An 18,215-nucleotide genomic window follows, 5' to 3' on the forward strand; every position below is an offset into this window, starting at 1 on the left:
TGATTGCACTATTCCTATCCTGATGTCCCGCTATTTCTTCCTTAATGATAGTTTCAAGCATTTTCCCCACTACAGATGTTAAACTAACCGGCCTATAGTTACCTGCCTTTTGTCTGCCCCCTTTTTTAAACAGAGGCGTTACATTAGCTGCTTTCCAATCCGCTGGTACCTCCCCAGAGTCCAGAGAATTTTGGTAGATTATAACGAATGCATCTGCTATAACTTCCGCCATCTCTTTTAATACCCTGGGATGCATTTCATCAGGACCAGGGGACTTGTCTACCTTGAGTCCCATTAGCCTGTCCAGCACTACCCCCCTAGTGATAGTGATTATCTGAAGGTCCTCCCTTCCCACATTCCTGTGACCAGCAATTTTTGGCATGGTTTTTGTGTCTTCCACTGTGAAGACCGAAGCAAAATAATTGTTTAAGGTCTCAGCCATTTCCACATTTCCCATTATTAAATCCCCCTTCTCATCTTCTAAGGGACCAACATTTACTTTAGTCACTCTTTTCCGTTTTATGTATCTGTAAAAGCTTTTACTATCCGTTTTTATGTTTTGCGCAAGTTTACCTTCGTAATCTATCTTTCCTTTCTTTATTGCTTTCTTAGTCATTCTTTGCTGTTGTTTAAAATTTTCCCAATCTTCTATTTTCCCACTAACCTTGGCCACCTTATACGCATTGGTTTTTAATTTGATACTCTCCTTAATTTCCTTGGTTATCCACAACTGGTTATCCCTTCTCTTACCGCCCTTCTTTTTCACTGGAATATATTTTTGTTGAGCACTATGAAAGAGCTCCTTAAAAGTCCTCCACAGTTCCTCAATTGTGCCACCGTTTAGTCTATGGTTCCAGTCTACTTTCGCCAACTCTGCCCTCATCCCACTGTAGTCCCCTTTGTTTAAGCGTAAGGGTGCTACCAACTGAGCCACGGCTGATACTAAGTTAAGTTCTAGACCCATCCTTTGTTGCTTTACTTGTCCCTTTATCATCTCTTTTTGCATTGTACAATCACACCTTTTGGTCATTTAATCACTCCTACCTTCGATTCTATCACAGACCTTCCTTTTGCTCTTTCCTCCCCGCACACCTTTCCCTGCACCTGCTTAAAATCTGTTGCATCTCTAACTTTCTGGTACTGACGAAAGATCATCGACTTGAAACGTTAACTCTGTTTCTCTCTCCAGAGATGCTGCCTGACTTGCTGAGTATTTCTAGCATTGTCTGTTTTAATTTCAGATTTCCAGCATTTGCAGTATTTTGCTTTTGACTAAGTTAAGAGTATTGCATACATTACATCATATGGTTTAAGTTCATTTTTTCTTAAAAGTATATTAGTTACAGCTCAACTAAGTAGCAACACGGATTCCCTCATATCAACATCTATATTGCTCTGTGTAAAGACGTTAACCGTTCTGTCTTTGTGTCCACAGGCTTGCTTGTCTTGTCATCAACAAATCCATCGGAATGCACCTATCTGTCCTCTTTGCAAAGCGAAAAGCAGGTCTCGTAATCCTAAAAAACCCAAGAGAAAGCAAGATGAATAATAACTCCATCGAAATGTGCACAAATTAACTAAAGTTTAAATGTGGCAATGTTACTGAAGCGCAAACTAAAGTGTTATGTAGTTGTTTTATATTTTCATGTGTTGTAAGCACAAAGCTGTATTTTGCTTTTAGAAAAATAAATCTTTCTTGTACCAATAGCAACTTATCCAAAAAATGTATTTCAGATAGTATAGAATAGAATTTGTCAAATTGTTTAAATATGAACGCTAATGGATATTTAATTACCAGAAGGGAAAATACTGAAAGTAGTGTATGGAGTACTATTTGGATTGAAATGTTAGAAAAATGGTCCACATGGATGTATTGAGTTTATAGATGTACATTAAGCATTACCATGGTTGAATGGTTCTATAATTTGCTGAAGAGCAAGTCTACTAAATTAATCACATCAAAAGCTGTGCATTATTTATCACTTTTGGGAAAGCAAGCATTTGTTACTACAAGCAAACCAAAAGCTATTTTGATATGTTGATTCCTCCTGGGCTACAGTTCCATGAGGATCATGTGCTCTCTTGTTGGTACCTTGCCCAAATAGCCATTCTTATGTGAATCAGTGTTGCCGGACTATTTGACTGGAGGGGCTATAGCTGAACCTGATTCTGTCCAGATGCTTATTTTCCAGAAGGGCTCACTGGATGCAGGAACGAGGCTGATTTCTCCCCTCCTCAGCTGAGGAATGGTGACACCAACTGACACCCTGGCTGAGACCAGCTAACTTCCCACAGAGTGGGAATCAAACCTGGCACTTTTTCAGCTACAGACAGGCTATCCTTAATGCTGATCCACTCACGGAAGCAAATTTGTAGCAGGAAACTTCGCCCCACATCCATGAGGTGGAACTCCAGTGAGTTGCTCCTAATAACAGCCAGAGACCAATATAAACTCATACTAACTGTGCTGCAGAAATTGAGCACCCTGCTTCAAACCTACTATTTTATTTTATGGAATAGACCTAGAAATTATGCAATGTCATATTAGCAAATGACGGCTAAAGATCTTTGTATAAAATTAACATGTTAGTCTTGACTCAGTGGTAGAACATTCGCCTCTAAGTCAGAACGTTGTGGGTCAAAACCCACTCCAGAGACTTGAGCACATTATCTAGACACCATTGGAGGTGCCATCTTTAAGTTGAGAGGTTAAACCAAAGCTCTCCTCAGGTGAATGCAAACGATCCCATGGCACTATTTGAAGAAGGGCAAGGGAGTTTTCCTGTTGTCCTGGTCAATATTTATCCCTGAACCAACATCACTAAAAAAGGTAATTCATCTCATTGCTGTTTGTGGGACCTTCCTGTGTGCAAATTTTAGTTGCATTTCCTTACATTACAAAAGTGACTACACTTCAAAAGTATTTCATTGTCTGTGAAGCACTTTGGGACATCCTGAGGGTGTGAAAGGTGCTATATAAATGCATTTTATTCTTTTGATTATTTTAATATTTTAACAAACTTGGATACTAAGCAGGAGAATTTCATATGAATACATTGAGTGTTTTTCTAGTAATATTGCACAGCTTAATTTCTAGGCTTATGAGAGTAGCAAAATAAATTAATTGTCCAAATAGTCCAACTAAATGTGAGAAATTATTCCAAAGTTTGTAATTGCTCTGTGCCTTTTTATTAATTTACAGAGAAACACAATATTTATCTGCATTTTGAAGGCATTTATCTAAATTTCATTCTACATCCTCACTTGTACATAATATTCTGTGGTGCAAAATACCCCTGTGTTTTTTCATGAAATAAAACAAGAAGATTCAATTATAATAAAATAATCAGTTTATTGCTCTTTAAATCAGTAAATATAACTTTTCCACATTTCTATTTTATGGTCCTTTTTCACAAGATGGATACAGATAAGGAAACTTGGCCAATTCTAGTTCATCCATGAAAATAAAATCTACATCCCAGGTTCTGATTTACTACACTTCTTAAGTATATGTACCATGTGGGCCTCTCTCCAGTCCATGGAAGCAATCCCAAACCTCAACAAGCAATAAAATATGTGAGTCAGCACCTGACATAACACAGTCCCTGTTTCTTTCAGAACTTTAGGGTAATTACCATTAGGGCTGGCAGCCCGATCCGCCTAACAACCCTAATCGTAGCCAGAACCATTGACTTCCTTGGGTTCAATTTTAACATCACCTCTATCAATCAGCAGGAGCAACACCTTATCTTCAGTAGTGAAAACAGATGCTATGTAAACATTTAATATCTCAGCTGTATTCTAGGACTCCACCCAAATTTGCCCTGCACAATATTTCAAAGGCTCCATGTGGTCCGTGATTGCTTTCTGACTCGTAACTTAACCAAAAAAGGGCCTGCTATCACTGCCATGTCTATCTATAATCTTTTTCATTGATCTTTTGCCCAATCTGAAAGCAGATTTTATTACTCTTATCTGAGTCTTGCACCTATCCCTATTCTCTCGAGTGCTGTTTTCCCTTTTTCTGGTAAACTACTTCAAGCATCACCATTAAGCCATTTTGTTTTACCATATGCCCTCCTTTTACTCTGGGGGACCTATGTGGCTTCCTTTTCCATAAGTGCACTCCATTTTCACATGTACCACAGTTATCTCTACCTATTATAATCGCCCAATCAACCATACCCAAATCCTTTTTGATTTTGACAAATTTAGCCCTCCTGTAATCTGGCACGAGTTAAGGATACTGGTGGAAGCCCCGCTCACAGCCGCTGAACTTCCGCCGGAAATGACGTTTTTTTTTGCCGATTCCTCCGGTGCAGTCCCCGTTCCACCCACCGTAAGATTGGTCCCGGCGGTTCCCCCCTCCCCACCTCGGCGCGCCCGCTTGCCGCCTGCCCATGCCAGAGGCTGGAAATCCGGCCTTTTCATCACCGAGGACCGTCTAAGATCGCCCTGCCGCCCACCAGAAGGACCGCTGGGAAAAAGCTGGTCTGAGCTGGCTGTGAGTCGGACGGCAGGGAGCTTTGCTCAGAGTGCTGCAGCGCTGCACTTCCCGGCTATCGTTCACATCCCGCAGCATGATCAGTGGCACATAAATAGTGAGGTAATGGACCTTAACCCGCCCAGAGAGTGTTCAGGTATGTTCCTCCCTATGACTCCGTTGAAGCGAAGGTGTGGTAGAGGAAGTGGCAATGAGTTGCGGAAGATGGTGAAGGCTCAATGGAGATGCCCTGCAAGAGTTTGGAGACCATTTCATGCGGAACCTATTTAGTGACTGATGTGACTGCGCAGATGGTGTGAGCTTATGCCAGAGTTATTAAGCGAAAGTGATAAAACGTCAAGCTGCAACTGATACTGAGAACATCATGACATGAGGTGTGGAAGAGGGGAAAATACATATAATGGACTGCAATGTAGCTCATGAACATATCATTCCAGGGGTGGCACTCCGCCATGTTTGGCGTCTTAAAACGTGGCTTGCCCTGCAAGCATTAATGTGTGCTCTGCAAGTAGTTCAATGAATGGCAGCCTTTCTGCATTGGTCGTCCTTACTTGTGCCGCGATGGCCTGATGACAGGACCCATTATACAGTGGAATCGTGGAGCGCAATATATTCCTGATGCACCAGAACATCTGGGGGACAGCTGTGTGTTTCTCACAAGGCATCACACATTACGTGGAAATGAGGCACTGACCAAGAGAGGGTGAACATTGTGATTGTATTTAAAAGTGCATAATTACAAAAGTGACATAACCTTACAGAATTTACGAACATCTCCACCACCAGCACCCACCCCTCTATCCGCTACCACCACCTCTCTTCCCCCCACCACCCCCGATGTGAGGCTCATCATCCTCTTCTTTGCCTCGCCTTCAAGACGGCGTTCCGCACCCCTCCCCCTCCCCGCCTCTGCTTGATCAGGTTGTGCAGGAGAGCAGCTGGATCTCTGCAGATGTGTACGTCTTGGAGAGAAGGTAGGGGGCGTCACAGAAGGCACCGGCATCTCCGGCTCCCCTGGATCTGTGTACCTTGAGGGTGTGGGGTCGGGGGTTTGCAAGACCTGCCCAGAAGCCATCGCCTGCCTCATCGCCTCAGCAGACTGAGTGTTGTGCTGCACTGCACTGATGAGCCGATCCATTCGGTCAGAGTGATGCTGAGCGAGGGATTCGATGCTGACACCTCTCCCAGCCCTGTTCTGCAGCAGCTGGAGATCTAGGTCGACGCTCGTCCTCGATAGCTGGACCATCTCACGAATTGCTGTGAGCACGTCTCGTAACGTCAGCAGCTTGTTGGGTCGGTGTGGGTTGACGCGCCTTGGTTGGGTCAGCTCCACGGCCTCTACACCTGCCAGCGCTTGGAGACGTTGCATCCGGTTCAAAGCCCATGAATTCTGAGCCCGACGTCGAGGGTCTCCGGACAGGTGGTACACATGGCAGGAGGCTGGTGTCATCCTTTTCCAGCTCCTCCGCCTCAAGGGGCTCAAAGACGGGCCCTTCTCCCTCCGCTCTCTCCTCTTCTTCGTGACTCTGGGTGGCGGAGGTGGGTGTGGTGGAAATGGGTGATCTTGTCGGGGGGAGGGGTGGCGGTGGAAGGAGTCCATGTCTTGGGACGGGGACAACGTTGGGGTGGGAGACATTGGGGTCACACTCCTCCTTTGAGTGCCAGAGGTAGATGGCATGCATTGATCGGTGCTGTCCGACTCACCATCTGCAAGTAGAGGACAACATTTCAGTCTATGGGGGAGGGGATAGGTCAAACTGACATGTGAGCCATCTCATCTCACAAAGTGCCATCAGGGAGTTCCATCTCTACATGGGCACACCAATAATGGGTGACAAACTGCGTTAAAACGCATTTGGCTTGACATTGCATGACCTTTCATGCCATGAGCGTTACACCAGAGATTATTATATCCTTACCATGCTCCAGCACGGCATCTGCATCACCCTTTGTGGTTGCACGGCGGCAGTCAACCACCAATGCCAAGGCACGCTTCTCCAGGCTGCTCAGCTCAATCAGCTATACTGGGCCCCCTCCCGGGGCACTGAGGCTTGCTGCCTTGGAAGTTTGCTTCTTCTGTAGAAAGAAACTTTGCAGCCTTTACCCCCTTTGCTCATGCCCCCCCCCACACACCCACACACACATACACATCTGGGGCATAACCTTTTGCAGTTGTACAGGAAGGGTCCCATAAATGTTTACTCATTCTTGCTGAGGCCACCAAATCGTTCCAACGTTTCCTACTCTGATCTCCATCTCGCTCAATGTTGCCCATTGAGGACACGGCCTCACCAATCTCCCTCCAGATGCGTCTGTATTGGTGGTGGAGGTTTGCCACAACCATCCCGGGTGAGGTCTTTAAACCTGCTCTCCACCTCTGGTGCAAACTCCTCCAGTTCCTCATCATTACATAAGAACATAAGAATTAGGAACAGGAGTAGGCCATCTAGCCCCTCGAGCCTGCTCCGCCACTCAACAAAATCATGGCTGATCTGGCCGTGGACTCAGCTCCACTTACCCGCCCACTCCCCATAACCCTCAATTTCCTTATTGGTTAAAAATGTATCTATCTGTGATTTGAATACATTCAATGAGCTAGCCTCAACTGCTTCCTTGGGCAGAGAATTCTACAGATTCACAACCCTCTGGGAGAAGAAATTCCTTCTCAACTCGGTTTTAAATTGGCTCCCCCATATTTTGAGGCTGTGCCCCCTAGTTCTAGTCTCCCTGACCAGTGGAAACAACCTCTCTGCCTCTATCTTGTCTATCCCCTTCATTATTTTAAATGTTTCGATAAGATCACCCCTCATCCTTCTGAACTCCAACGAGTAAAGACCCAGTCTACTCAATCTATCATCATAAGGTAACCCCCTCAGCTCCGGAATCAGCCTAGTGAATCATCTCTGTACCCCCTCCAAAGCTAGTATATCCTTCCTTAAGTAAGGTGACCAAAACTGCACGCAGTACTCCAGGTGCGGCCTCACCGATACCCTGTACAGTTGCAGCAGGACCTCCCTGCTTTTGTACTCCATCCCTCTCGCAATAAAGGCCAACATTCCATTCGCCTTCCTGATTACCTGCTGCACCTGCAAACTAACTTTTTGGGATTCATGCACAGGACCCCAGGTCCCTCTGCACCTCAGCATTTTGTACTTTCTCCCCATTCAAATAATATTCCCTTTTAATGTTTTTTTTCCAAGGTGGATGACCTCACATTTTCCGACATTGTATTCCATCTGCCAAACCTTAGCCCATTCGCTTAACCTATCTAAATCTCTTTGCAGCCTCTCTGTATCCTCTACACAACCCACTTTCCCACTAATCTTTGTGTCATCTGCAAATTTTGTTACACTACAGTCTGTCCCCTCTTCCAGGTCATCTATGTATATTGTAAACACTTGTGGTCCCAGCACTGATCCCTGTGGCACACCACTAACCACCGATTGCCAACCCGAAAAGGACCCATTTATCCCGACTCTCTGCTTTCCTTTAGCCAGCCAATTCTCGATCCATGCTAATACATTTCCTCTGACTCCGCGTACCTTTATCTTCTGCAGTAACTTTTTGTGTGGCACCTTATCGAATACCTTTTGAAAATCTAAATGCACCACATCCATCGATACACCTCTATCCACCATGCTCGTTATATCCTCAAAGAATTCCAGTAAATTAGTTAAACATGATTTCCCCTTCATGAATCCATGTTGCATCTGCTTGATTGCACTATTCCTATCTAGATGTCCTGCTATTTCTTCTTTAATGATAGCTTCAAGCATTTTCCCCACTACAGATGTTAAACTAACCGGCCTATAGTTACCTGCCTTTTGTCTGCCTCCTTTTTTAAACAGAGGCATTACATTAGCTGCTTTCCAATCCGCTGGTACCTCCCCAGAGTTTTTCCTCTGTCCCTTCTTGAGCAGAAGCATTACATTGGTTACGGTCCAGTCCCCTGGCACAATTTACATATGTAAAGAGGATTGAAGAATTTTAGTTAGAGCCTCTGCTATCTCCTTTCTGATTTCCTTCAACAAATCGCAGGCCATTCCCACAAGAAGGCCTATGATCTGCGTGAGAACAGAGCTGTATGAATTCTGGAGTCGTGGCTCTCACGTCAAAGCCCAAGTCTTCCAACTCTAGCTGTGGCAAATTCCTGAATGTTTGCCTGAGTTACACTTTTAACGAGAGAAAGCTAAGTCAGCATTTATTCTTGGAGGTTTTCCAACATATGCTGAAGTAGCAACTCATTTCATGGTGTTCTGCAGTTGGAAACATCCCTCGCGCGTTACTGGGGAGTGGTTTGAGGCCCATTCCTGCACACTCACCAATGTTCTGTGCTTAGTACTGTCCCAAAAAAGGGTCTTACGGTCATCCATCAACCATTTTCAGCAGGAAGATATCAATAGACTGGTCAGGTGGGCAGAACAGTGGCAAATGGAATTCAATCCGGAGAAATGTGAGATAATGCATTTGGGAAGGGCTCACAAGGCAAGGGGAATACACAATAAATGGTAGGTCACTGAGATGTGTAGAGGAACAAAGGTGCCTTGGAGTGCAAGTCCACAGATCCCTGAAGGTAGCAGGGCAGGTAGATAAGGTGGTTAAGAAGGCATACAGAATACTTGCCTTTATTAGCCGAGGCATAGAATATAAGATCTCAATAACCAATACCCCGTATGAAATAGACATAGGAACAAGTGAAAAAAGTGATTATATAAAAATAAACAGACTTTTTGGTGTCTGGTTTAACTTTTAGAAATATTCACACAGCCTGGTCAAAAACAAGAATGTCCGATGCAAAACCCACAGGTCATAATCCCTCTGCAATCAACTTGTTTCAGTAGATAGTGCTCGTGCCTCTGTTTCCGAAGGTTGTGGGTTTGATCCCCATACCAGTTTCATTCAGTCTGATACCCAGTGGAGTATGGTGGGAGTGCATCAATGTCAAAGAAGCTATCCTTCACATCAAATATTAAATCAAGACCTCATCCACCTGTTCCAGTGCTTTAGCCAAATGTTTGAAGAAGAGTAGGTAGGTATTCTGGCTAACATTCCTCCTTCAACCAGCATCACCAAAAGATAAGGATTCATGTTCATTGCTGTTTGTGACACCTTTTTTCCATGTAATACAGTCACTATGCTTCAAAGTAATTCATTTTACGTAAAGCATAATGTGTCAAGACATTGTTTCTTTATGTTTTAATTAGTAATAACTAATAGGTAGTAAGGAACGATTTCCTGAATGAACAATGAACTTAAATAATACAAGTAAAATAAATTTCAAAGTGTAACCTTGGTCTCCTTTTTCTCCATTAGGTACTTATCCTTTCTTGTATCTTTGTAATACATTTATTTCACCACTAAGGGGCACCTTTTAGCTTTTAAGTTATGTTACAGACAAGAAGCACCCAGTCAGTGACTTCAGCAAATTTTAGTCTAAGCACAATTCTTACAAGCAGATGGATAAAAGAGTTTTAAAAACTTATATAACAGATACTAGCAGTTAAATTGGATCGCGATACGCGATTAACCCACCTGTTGATTGAGATGTAAACAGGACGCCAAATTCGTGCTGTCTGCGCATGAACATGATTTCTGCGTGCAGCCAGCATTACCCATTGTAAGATTTATAAATCCCTGGCATTAAACTGACAGCGAGACTGATTCTATTAAAACAATTCGGAACAGTTTATTAAACACACACACACGCACATCTATCAACAGTCGTCAGCTATCCTACAGATCGACTTAGTTACAACAGATACAATGAGCAATGAGGTTATAATAAAAACGGTACACTTTACTTCCCTCTGGCAAAGCACATGGCCTGCTCCTTTGTCCGCAGAGAGAGGTCCTGCCTTTTGCCGTGGTGTATAAGAAAAGAGAGAGAGAGCAATCTTTGGCTTGAGTTTTTATGCCTCTTACAGCCATGTTTCTCAGGAAACCTCGGGATTGGATCTTGCTTCCAGGGCATTTCCTTATTGGCTTTCCTCACACATGTGTCTGTCTGGAGGACCCAGTGCCATCCCTTGATTAGGTTAGTGGCTTTCCAATTAAGACAATATACAAAGAGGACAAGAAGAAGGAAAAAAAACATAAATGGAGTGGGGTGGGGGGGTGGCGGGGGGGAGGAAAGGGAACCAAAGATGGCCACAGGTTATGCTCTGAAATTGTTGAACTCGATGTTGAGTCAAGAAGGCTGTAAAGTGCCTAATCGAAAGATGAGGTGCTGTTCCTTGAGCTTGCGTTGAGCTTCATTGGAACAGTGCAGGAGTCGAGGATGAAGATATCAGAGAGGGAGTGGAGTGGAGAATTTATTTTTCTTCTTTTTTTCTCTTTGTTGCTAATGGCAGCTGGTCATTATTCCACCATTCACAACCTATCCAGATTAACCTTTCTCTAACTTCTTTCATTACCATTTCAATTCGGCCCATCATCCCTTTTGTCTCTCTAATCTCTCCTGCCTTCCATCCTATCACAGACCTTTCCTTTTGTTCTTTCTTCTCCTCCCCCTTTCTGTGCTTCTTAAGAATGTGCTCTTTTTGAACATTCAGCAGTTCCAACGAAGGGTCGTCGACCCGAAATGTTAACTTTATTTTTCTCTCCACAGATGCTGCCTGACCCGCAGAGATTTCCAGCTTTCTCTGTTTTTATTACGAATTAAAGCTGGCCTGCATCTCTTAAAGGTTGTGGCCGCTGGAGGTGCAGATATCATTGGGAATAGTGTGCTGTGCAACAGTCAACAATGACTAACCATGGGACAGAGCTTGCACCAAGGTTTTTGGACGCTGCACTGGAGATCTTGGTTGTAGAGGTGGGAAGGAGGAGAGATGTCTTGTATCCTCAAATGGGCAGGAGGCCCTCCAGACACATTCTCAGAAGGCAGTGGCAAGAGATAGCAGAGGAGGTCAATGCCAGAAGTATAGCTGCAAGAACATGGATGTAGTGCAGGAAGAAGTTTAATGATCTCCCATGAGTTGTCAAGGCGACATCCTACCAACTGCACCACTAACCTCATCCACTGGTCAATTCACCACACCCCCATCCCTCACATACCAACAGTCTCTATCAATCAGGACTCATACCTAAGGTTCATGTGCTTCACCTCATCCTTGCACACTTAGCACTGTTGCAGGCTTCGCACCCACATCTCACAGCTTGCACACACTGGCAGCTATTCAATCATGTCAGACACATCACCCAAACATATTGCATGACACTCACTGACACACTTCCCTCTTTCTTGCAGGAGAAGGTGGCGTACAATAGGAGGCATCAGGAACTAACGGGAGGGGAAGAGGCACGTCTGCATGTTTTAACCCTCATGGAGGAGATTGAGTTGGCCATTATGGGAAGGGGCATCGCTGAGAGCCCTTCTCCCACTTCTCTCTCCTCCAGCAGCTTATCCTGCTCTGCATGGCCCCTGCTCATTCTCCCAGTCATGTTCAATGCCAAGAAGAAGCCCGAGTGGGCCATCCGTGTCTAGAAGCAACTGGTTTGTGCACAAACCTTCAATAACCAAGAAAGTACTTCACCACCAGGCGGACCACTCCCTAGACTATTGAAACTTTAAACAATTATGGAACAGCATCCAAAATGCTGAAAATTGCAGCAAAATCCAGAAGAAATAAACCAGCAACTAACCTGAAAGTAGTTGACTTTCCCTTTTAGTAGCGCTCGATGGGAGGTCCCATGCCATTGAACGTGCATTCAGCTGTGTGAGGTTAAGAGAGGGCATAGGCTGGAGTGTGAAGCTCCAAAATAACAGCATGGCATCAAATCAGAGTTACACGCTGACTGACGTCATGATCTGCCTGCTCTGTATGAACATCAAAACATAAGAAATAGGAGCAGGAGTAGGCCACCTGGCCCCTCAAGCCAGCTCCGCCATTTAATAAGATCATGGCTCCACTTCCCTGCTTGCTCCCCATAATTCTTTATTCCCTTATCGCTCAAATATCTGTCTATCTCCGCCTTAAATATATTCAATGACCCAGCCTACACAGCCCTCTGGGGAAGAAAATTCATAGATTTACAACCCTCTGAGAGAATAAATTCCTCCTCATCTCAGTTTTAAATGGTCAGCCCCTTATTCTGAGACTATGCCCCCTAGTTTTAGTTTCCCCTATCAGTGGAAATATCCTCTCTGCATCCAACTTGTCGAGCCCTCTCATTATCTTATAAGTTTCAATAAGATCACCTCTCATTCTTCTGAACTCCAATGTGTATAAGCCCAACATACTCAACTTATCTTCATAAGTCAACCCCCTCATCCCCGGAATCAACCTAGTGAACCTTCTCTAAATAGCCTTCAATGCATGTATATCCTTCCTTAAATACGGAAGCCAAAACTGTACGCAGTACTCTAGATGTGGCCTCACCAATACCCTATACAGTTGCAGCAGGACTTCTCTGCTTTTATACTTTATCCCCCTTGCAATAAAGGCCAACATTACATTTGCCTTCCTGATTACTTGTTGTACGTGCATATCTGTACTAACTTTTTATGTTTCATGCACAAGGACCCCCAGGTCCCTCTGTACTGCAGCATTTTGCAATTTTTCTCCATTTAAATTATAGTTTGATTTTCTATTTTTTCTGCCAAAGTGGATAACCTCACATTTTCCCACATTATACTCCATCTGCCAAATTTCTGCCCAGTCACTTAGCCTGTCTATATCCTTTGCAGATTTTTTGTGTCCTCCTCACAATTTGCTTTCACATCCATCTTGGTATCATCAGCAAACTTGGCTACATTACACTCGGTCTCTTCATCCAAGTCATTAATATAGATTGTAAATAGTTAAGGACCCAGCACCGATCCCTGTGGCACCCCACTAGCCACTGTTTGCCAACCGGAAAATGATTCATTTATCCTGACTCTCTGTTTTCTGTTAGTTAGCCAATCCTCTATACATGCTAATATATTATCCCCAACCCTGTGACTTTTATCTTGTGCATTAACCTTTTATTTGGCGCCTTTTCGAATGCCTTCTAGAAATCCAAATACACCACATCCACTGGTTCCCTTTTATCCACCCTGATCGTTACATCCTCAAGAACTCCAGCAAATTTGTCAAACATGATTTCCCTTTCATAAAACCATGCTGATTCTGTTGACTGAATTATGCTTTTCCAAATGTCCCACTACTGCTTCCTTAATAATGGACTCCATCAGTTTCCCAACGACAGATGTTAGGCTAACCGGCCCATAGTTTCCTGCTTTTTGTCTGGCTCGTTTATTAAATAGGGGTGTTACATTTGCGGTTTTCCAAACCGCTGAGACCGCTCCAGAATCCAGGGAATTTTGGTAGATTACAACTAATGCATTCACTATCTCTGCAGCCACTTCTTTTAAGACCCTAGGATGTAAGCTATCAGGCCCAGGGGACTTGTCCGCCTTTAGTCTCATTATTTTACCGAGTACTACTTCATTAGTGATAGTTCCTCTCTCCCTATAGCCCCTTGATTATCCACTATTGGGATGTCTTTAATGTCTTCTAGTGTGAAGACCGATACAAAATATTTGTTCAACGTCTCTGCTATTTCACTGTTCTCCATTATTAATTCCCCAGTCTCATCCTCTAGGGGTCTTACATTTACTTTAGCCACTCTTTTCCTTTTTATGTACCTGCCGAGAGACGTTGGGTGTGTGCATGCAAACCCCTTTACAAATATGGCGTCCGGCGCACTTCCCAGTGGAAGTGCGCGCATGCATCGCAGACGCCATTTTAATAGTTTAAGATGCACAGAGCCCAATTTCGTTCCATTTTTCAACAGTGTCTTGAATTTGCTGGTTTGTCACACAACTTCCAAAGGCTGAAACTTGGCTTCAGGAAAATGACACTGATTAAGCTAGACCAGGCCGCGCACACTGTTCTGTCAAAGTCGGTAGCTGAAGCTCGCAGGAGCAAATCCTGACCAGAAAAGCAGTACCCATCACCTTATAATGATGATGAAACCCAATGTTTAGGTTGTCAAAAATCTAGCTTGAATTTGAAATTTAGGAAGGAACACTGAGTTCTGGAAAACTTGAAAAGGGCAGTCAGTGCATCAGAGTTAGACTGCTAAAGCGCTTGCATTGGATTTATGACCATGCACAGCATGCTTGGTAGTGATCAAATTAACCTCCAGCCTCCATTTAGTGAGGGTCTTTCAATCAATTTTCAAAATTCGCATCTACCCCTCCCCCAAATGTTTAGCCTATTTTGTGATGGTGCAGGCTCATGCTGGGAAATGGTTGCTCTCATGTAATGTTCTGTGGGTACTTGTGGTTCTCTGGTACCTCACCCAAGTGGCCATTTTTCATATGTTAAATAGGCTGTGAGTGTGTGCATGTATGCATTGATGGAGGGCATAGTAGCCAAACTCAGTCTTGCGCTTACCCAATGTCCTACTGATGCACACTTAGCAGCAGGAGTTACTGAATAGCGATTCAAGAGCAGGCATCTGCTCCTCCTTCATAACCCAAGGGCACTGTGGAGAATTATAGCCTGCCTTGCAGTTGTCCAACCGGGATCAATAAACTCAGCACAAATTGAGAATTGAACCTGGTACCTTCTGGTCTGTACTACACCAAGGAATACTTAATAAGATAGGCCTTTGTTTCTCTAGCAAACCCTTTCAGCAACTTCTCCAAACATATTCCGCTCAGCAGAGTGCTTCTGAAAGTAAATTAATCTAATCTGGAAGCTCGATCATGATGTCTCGCCAAGTGGCAATGTTTTAGAGGAAACAGGAATTACAGTTTTATCACACTCCCAGCTCAGTTGAGGCGGCAAAAGTGCCAAAAGTACTCTCTATAATATCACCAGCAGACCATCGTAGCTTATTAAACACCTCTTCTGTGGGATTTTTTGACGTCAGTCAGGGTTTAGAGACGTAACCATCTGTTATCCACATTAATAAATTCATCTGAAATTCAAACCATGAAGATTGAGGCAAAATAAAAGTTTTGATAAGATGCCAATCAACACAAGATTCATGATTTATTTTGACATTATACATTGGCTTCCTGCATATTTATAGAACTACCATTTCCATTTCTAGAAAAAATTAATTTAATTCTTTCAAAGAATATATGTTTCCACACACATGCAATCAGTTTCATGCAGTGACCTGAGCGAACCAAAAGCCACATTAAGAATTTTGGGCTGAATTTTCGGCTTTGCTGATTTCGGGGCGGTAATGGTGGCGGAGCAGTCCTGATACCGCCTGGAAAAAGTTTGCGCCCTCATCGGGAAATTTTGCCCAAAAAAGAACTTTGTGTACCCCAGCTGAAAATCGCAACGTTAAAATAGGTCGAAATGTTGCGCATGTGCAATTGAAGCGTTTCAATTTTCCCGGGCGCAGTCGGTAGTTTAGGGTGCGGTGATTTCCTGCGAGCATGCGCAGATGTCCCAGCCCACTTCTGAGACTTTGGCAGAGATGGCGCAGCAAGAGGGCAGGCAGCGTGCTCGAAGGTCCTCTGCAGTGGCTGCTGAGGCCTTAGTGCAGACCGTTGAAAGGAAGTGGTCTTCACTCTATCTGGTTGGGGGAGGGAGGCCGCTGGCCAGCATTTTCAGGAGAATCTGGCGGAGGTCGCACAGGAGGTGTCAGCAGCAGACACAGTGGCCAGAACTGGCACACGATGCCGCAAGAAGTTCAACGATTTCACAAGGATCATCAGGGTGAGTACCCTTTACATTAATGCATGACTGCCGTGCTTCCAAAGTCAATGTCACACACACTGTTAAGTCTTCGATGGAAATGCACCTTCTCAATGTGTTGCGGGCCATGATGTGGGTTGCAGAATGCAGCAGAAAGCTGAAGGCTCACTTCTCCAGCCATTGCCTCTGCATTCAGGATGCACCTACCCTCTTATACTCTAATCATTGTCACGTCTCCTCGCACTCCACTCCCACTAATATGTGTTTCATAAACATCACCCTGAGCCGCTATGCTACCTGCCTCTTACCTCCTCCTAATCTTTGAAAAGCCTCAGTCACTAGCCACACACATTGAAGTGAATAGAAACATAGAAACATAGAAATTAGGTGCAGGAGCAGGCCATTCGGCCCTTCGTGCCTGCACCGCCATTCAACAAGATCATGGCTGATCATTCATCCTCAGTACCCCTTTCCTGCTTTCTCTCCATACCCCTTGATCCCTTTGGCCGTAAGGGCCATATCTAACTCCCTTTTGAATATACCTAGCGAACTGGCCTCAACAACTTTCTGCGGTAGAGAATTCCACAGGTTAACCACTCTCTGAGTGAAGAAGTTTCTCCTCATCTCGGTCCTAAATGGCTTATCTCTTATTCTTAGACAGTGACCCCTGGTTCTGGAACTCCCCAGCAATGGGAACATTCTTCCTGCCTCTAACCTGTCCAATCCTATCAGAATTTTCTATGTTTCTATGAGATCTCCTCTCATTCTTCTAAACTCCAGTGGATACAAGCCCAGTTGATCCAGTCTCTCCTCATATGTCAGTCCTGCCATCCCAGGAATCAATCTGGTGAACCTTCGCTGTACTCCCTCAATAGCAAGAAAGTCCTTCCTCAGATTAGGAAACCAAAACTGAACACAATATTCCAGGTGTGGCCTCACCAAGGCTCTGTCCAACTGCAGTAAGACCTCCCTGCTCCTATACTCAAATCTTCTAGCTATGAAGGCCTACATGCCATTTGCCTTCTTCACCGCCTGCTGTACCTGCATGCCAAACTTCAATGACTGATGAATCATGACACGCAGGTCTCGTTGCATCTCCCCTTTTCCTAATCTGTCACCATTCAGCTAATATTCTGTCTTCCTGTTTTTGCCACCAAAGTGGATAACCTCACATTTATCCACATTATACTGCATCTGCCATGCATTTGCCCACTCACCTAACCTGTCCAAGTCACCCTGCAGCCTCTTAGCGTCCTCCTCACAGCTCACATCGCCACCCAGCTTAGTGTCATCTGCAAACTTGGAGATATTACATTCAATTCCTTCATCTAAATCATTGATGTATATTGTAAATAGCTGGGGTCCCAGCACTGAGCCCTGCGGCACCCCACTGGTCACTGCCTGCCATTCTGAAAAGGACCCATTTATTCCGACTCTCTGCTTCCTGACAACCAGTTCTCTATCCACATCAGTACATTACGCCCAATAACATGTGCTTTAATTTTGCACAATAATCTCTTTTGTGGGACCTTGTCAAAAGCCTTTTGAAAGTCCAAATACACCACATCCACTGGTTCTCCCTTGTCCACTCTACTAGTTACATCCTCAAAAAATTGTAGGAGATTTGTCAAGCATGATTTCCCTTTCATAAATCCATGCTGACTAGGACCGATCCTGTCACCGCTTTCCAAATGCGCTGCTATTTCATCTTTAATAATTGATTCCAACATTTTCCCCACTACTGATGTCAGGCGAACTGATCTATAATTCCCTGTTTTCTCTCTCCCTCCTTTTTTAAAAAGTGGTGTTACATTAGCTCCCCTCCAGTCCATAGGAACCGATCCAGAGTCAATGGAATGTTGGAAAATGATCACCAATGCATCCACTATTTCTAGGGCCACTTCTTTAAGTACTCTGGGATGCAGCCTATCAGGCCCTGGGGTTTTATTGGCCTTCAATCCCATCAATTTCCCTGACACAATTTCCTGACTAATAAGGATTTCCCTCAGTTCCTCCTTCTTACTAGACCCTCTGACCCCTTTTATATCCGGAAGGTTGTTTGTGTC

The 18,215-nt window shown here is 44.2% G+C and overlaps 1 protein-coding gene across 1 annotated transcript in view; it reads left to right on the forward strand.

Annotated features, from left to right (window-relative positions):
• The window catches only part of zc4h2 (zinc finger, C4H2 domain containing), a 54,458-nt gene extending 52,494 nt beyond the window's left edge, over positions 1 to 1,964 (forward strand). The window contains exon 5 of the mRNA XM_070881991.1: positions 1,436 to 1,964. Within this exon, the coding sequence (XP_070738092.1) occupies positions 1,436 to 1,549 (114 nt within the window). The 3' untranslated portion in view covers positions 1,550 to 1,964. The remainder of the gene's footprint in view (positions 1 to 1,435) is intronic.
• The last annotated feature ends 16,251 nt before the right edge of the window (positions 1,965 to 18,215 follow it).

This window comes from Pristiophorus japonicus, chromosome 6 (assembly GCF_044704955.1).
Source record: "Pristiophorus japonicus isolate sPriJap1 chromosome 6, sPriJap1.hap1, whole genome shotgun sequence".
Classification (NCBI taxonomy): Eukaryota; Metazoa; Chordata; class Chondrichthyes; family Pristiophoridae; genus Pristiophorus; species Pristiophorus japonicus.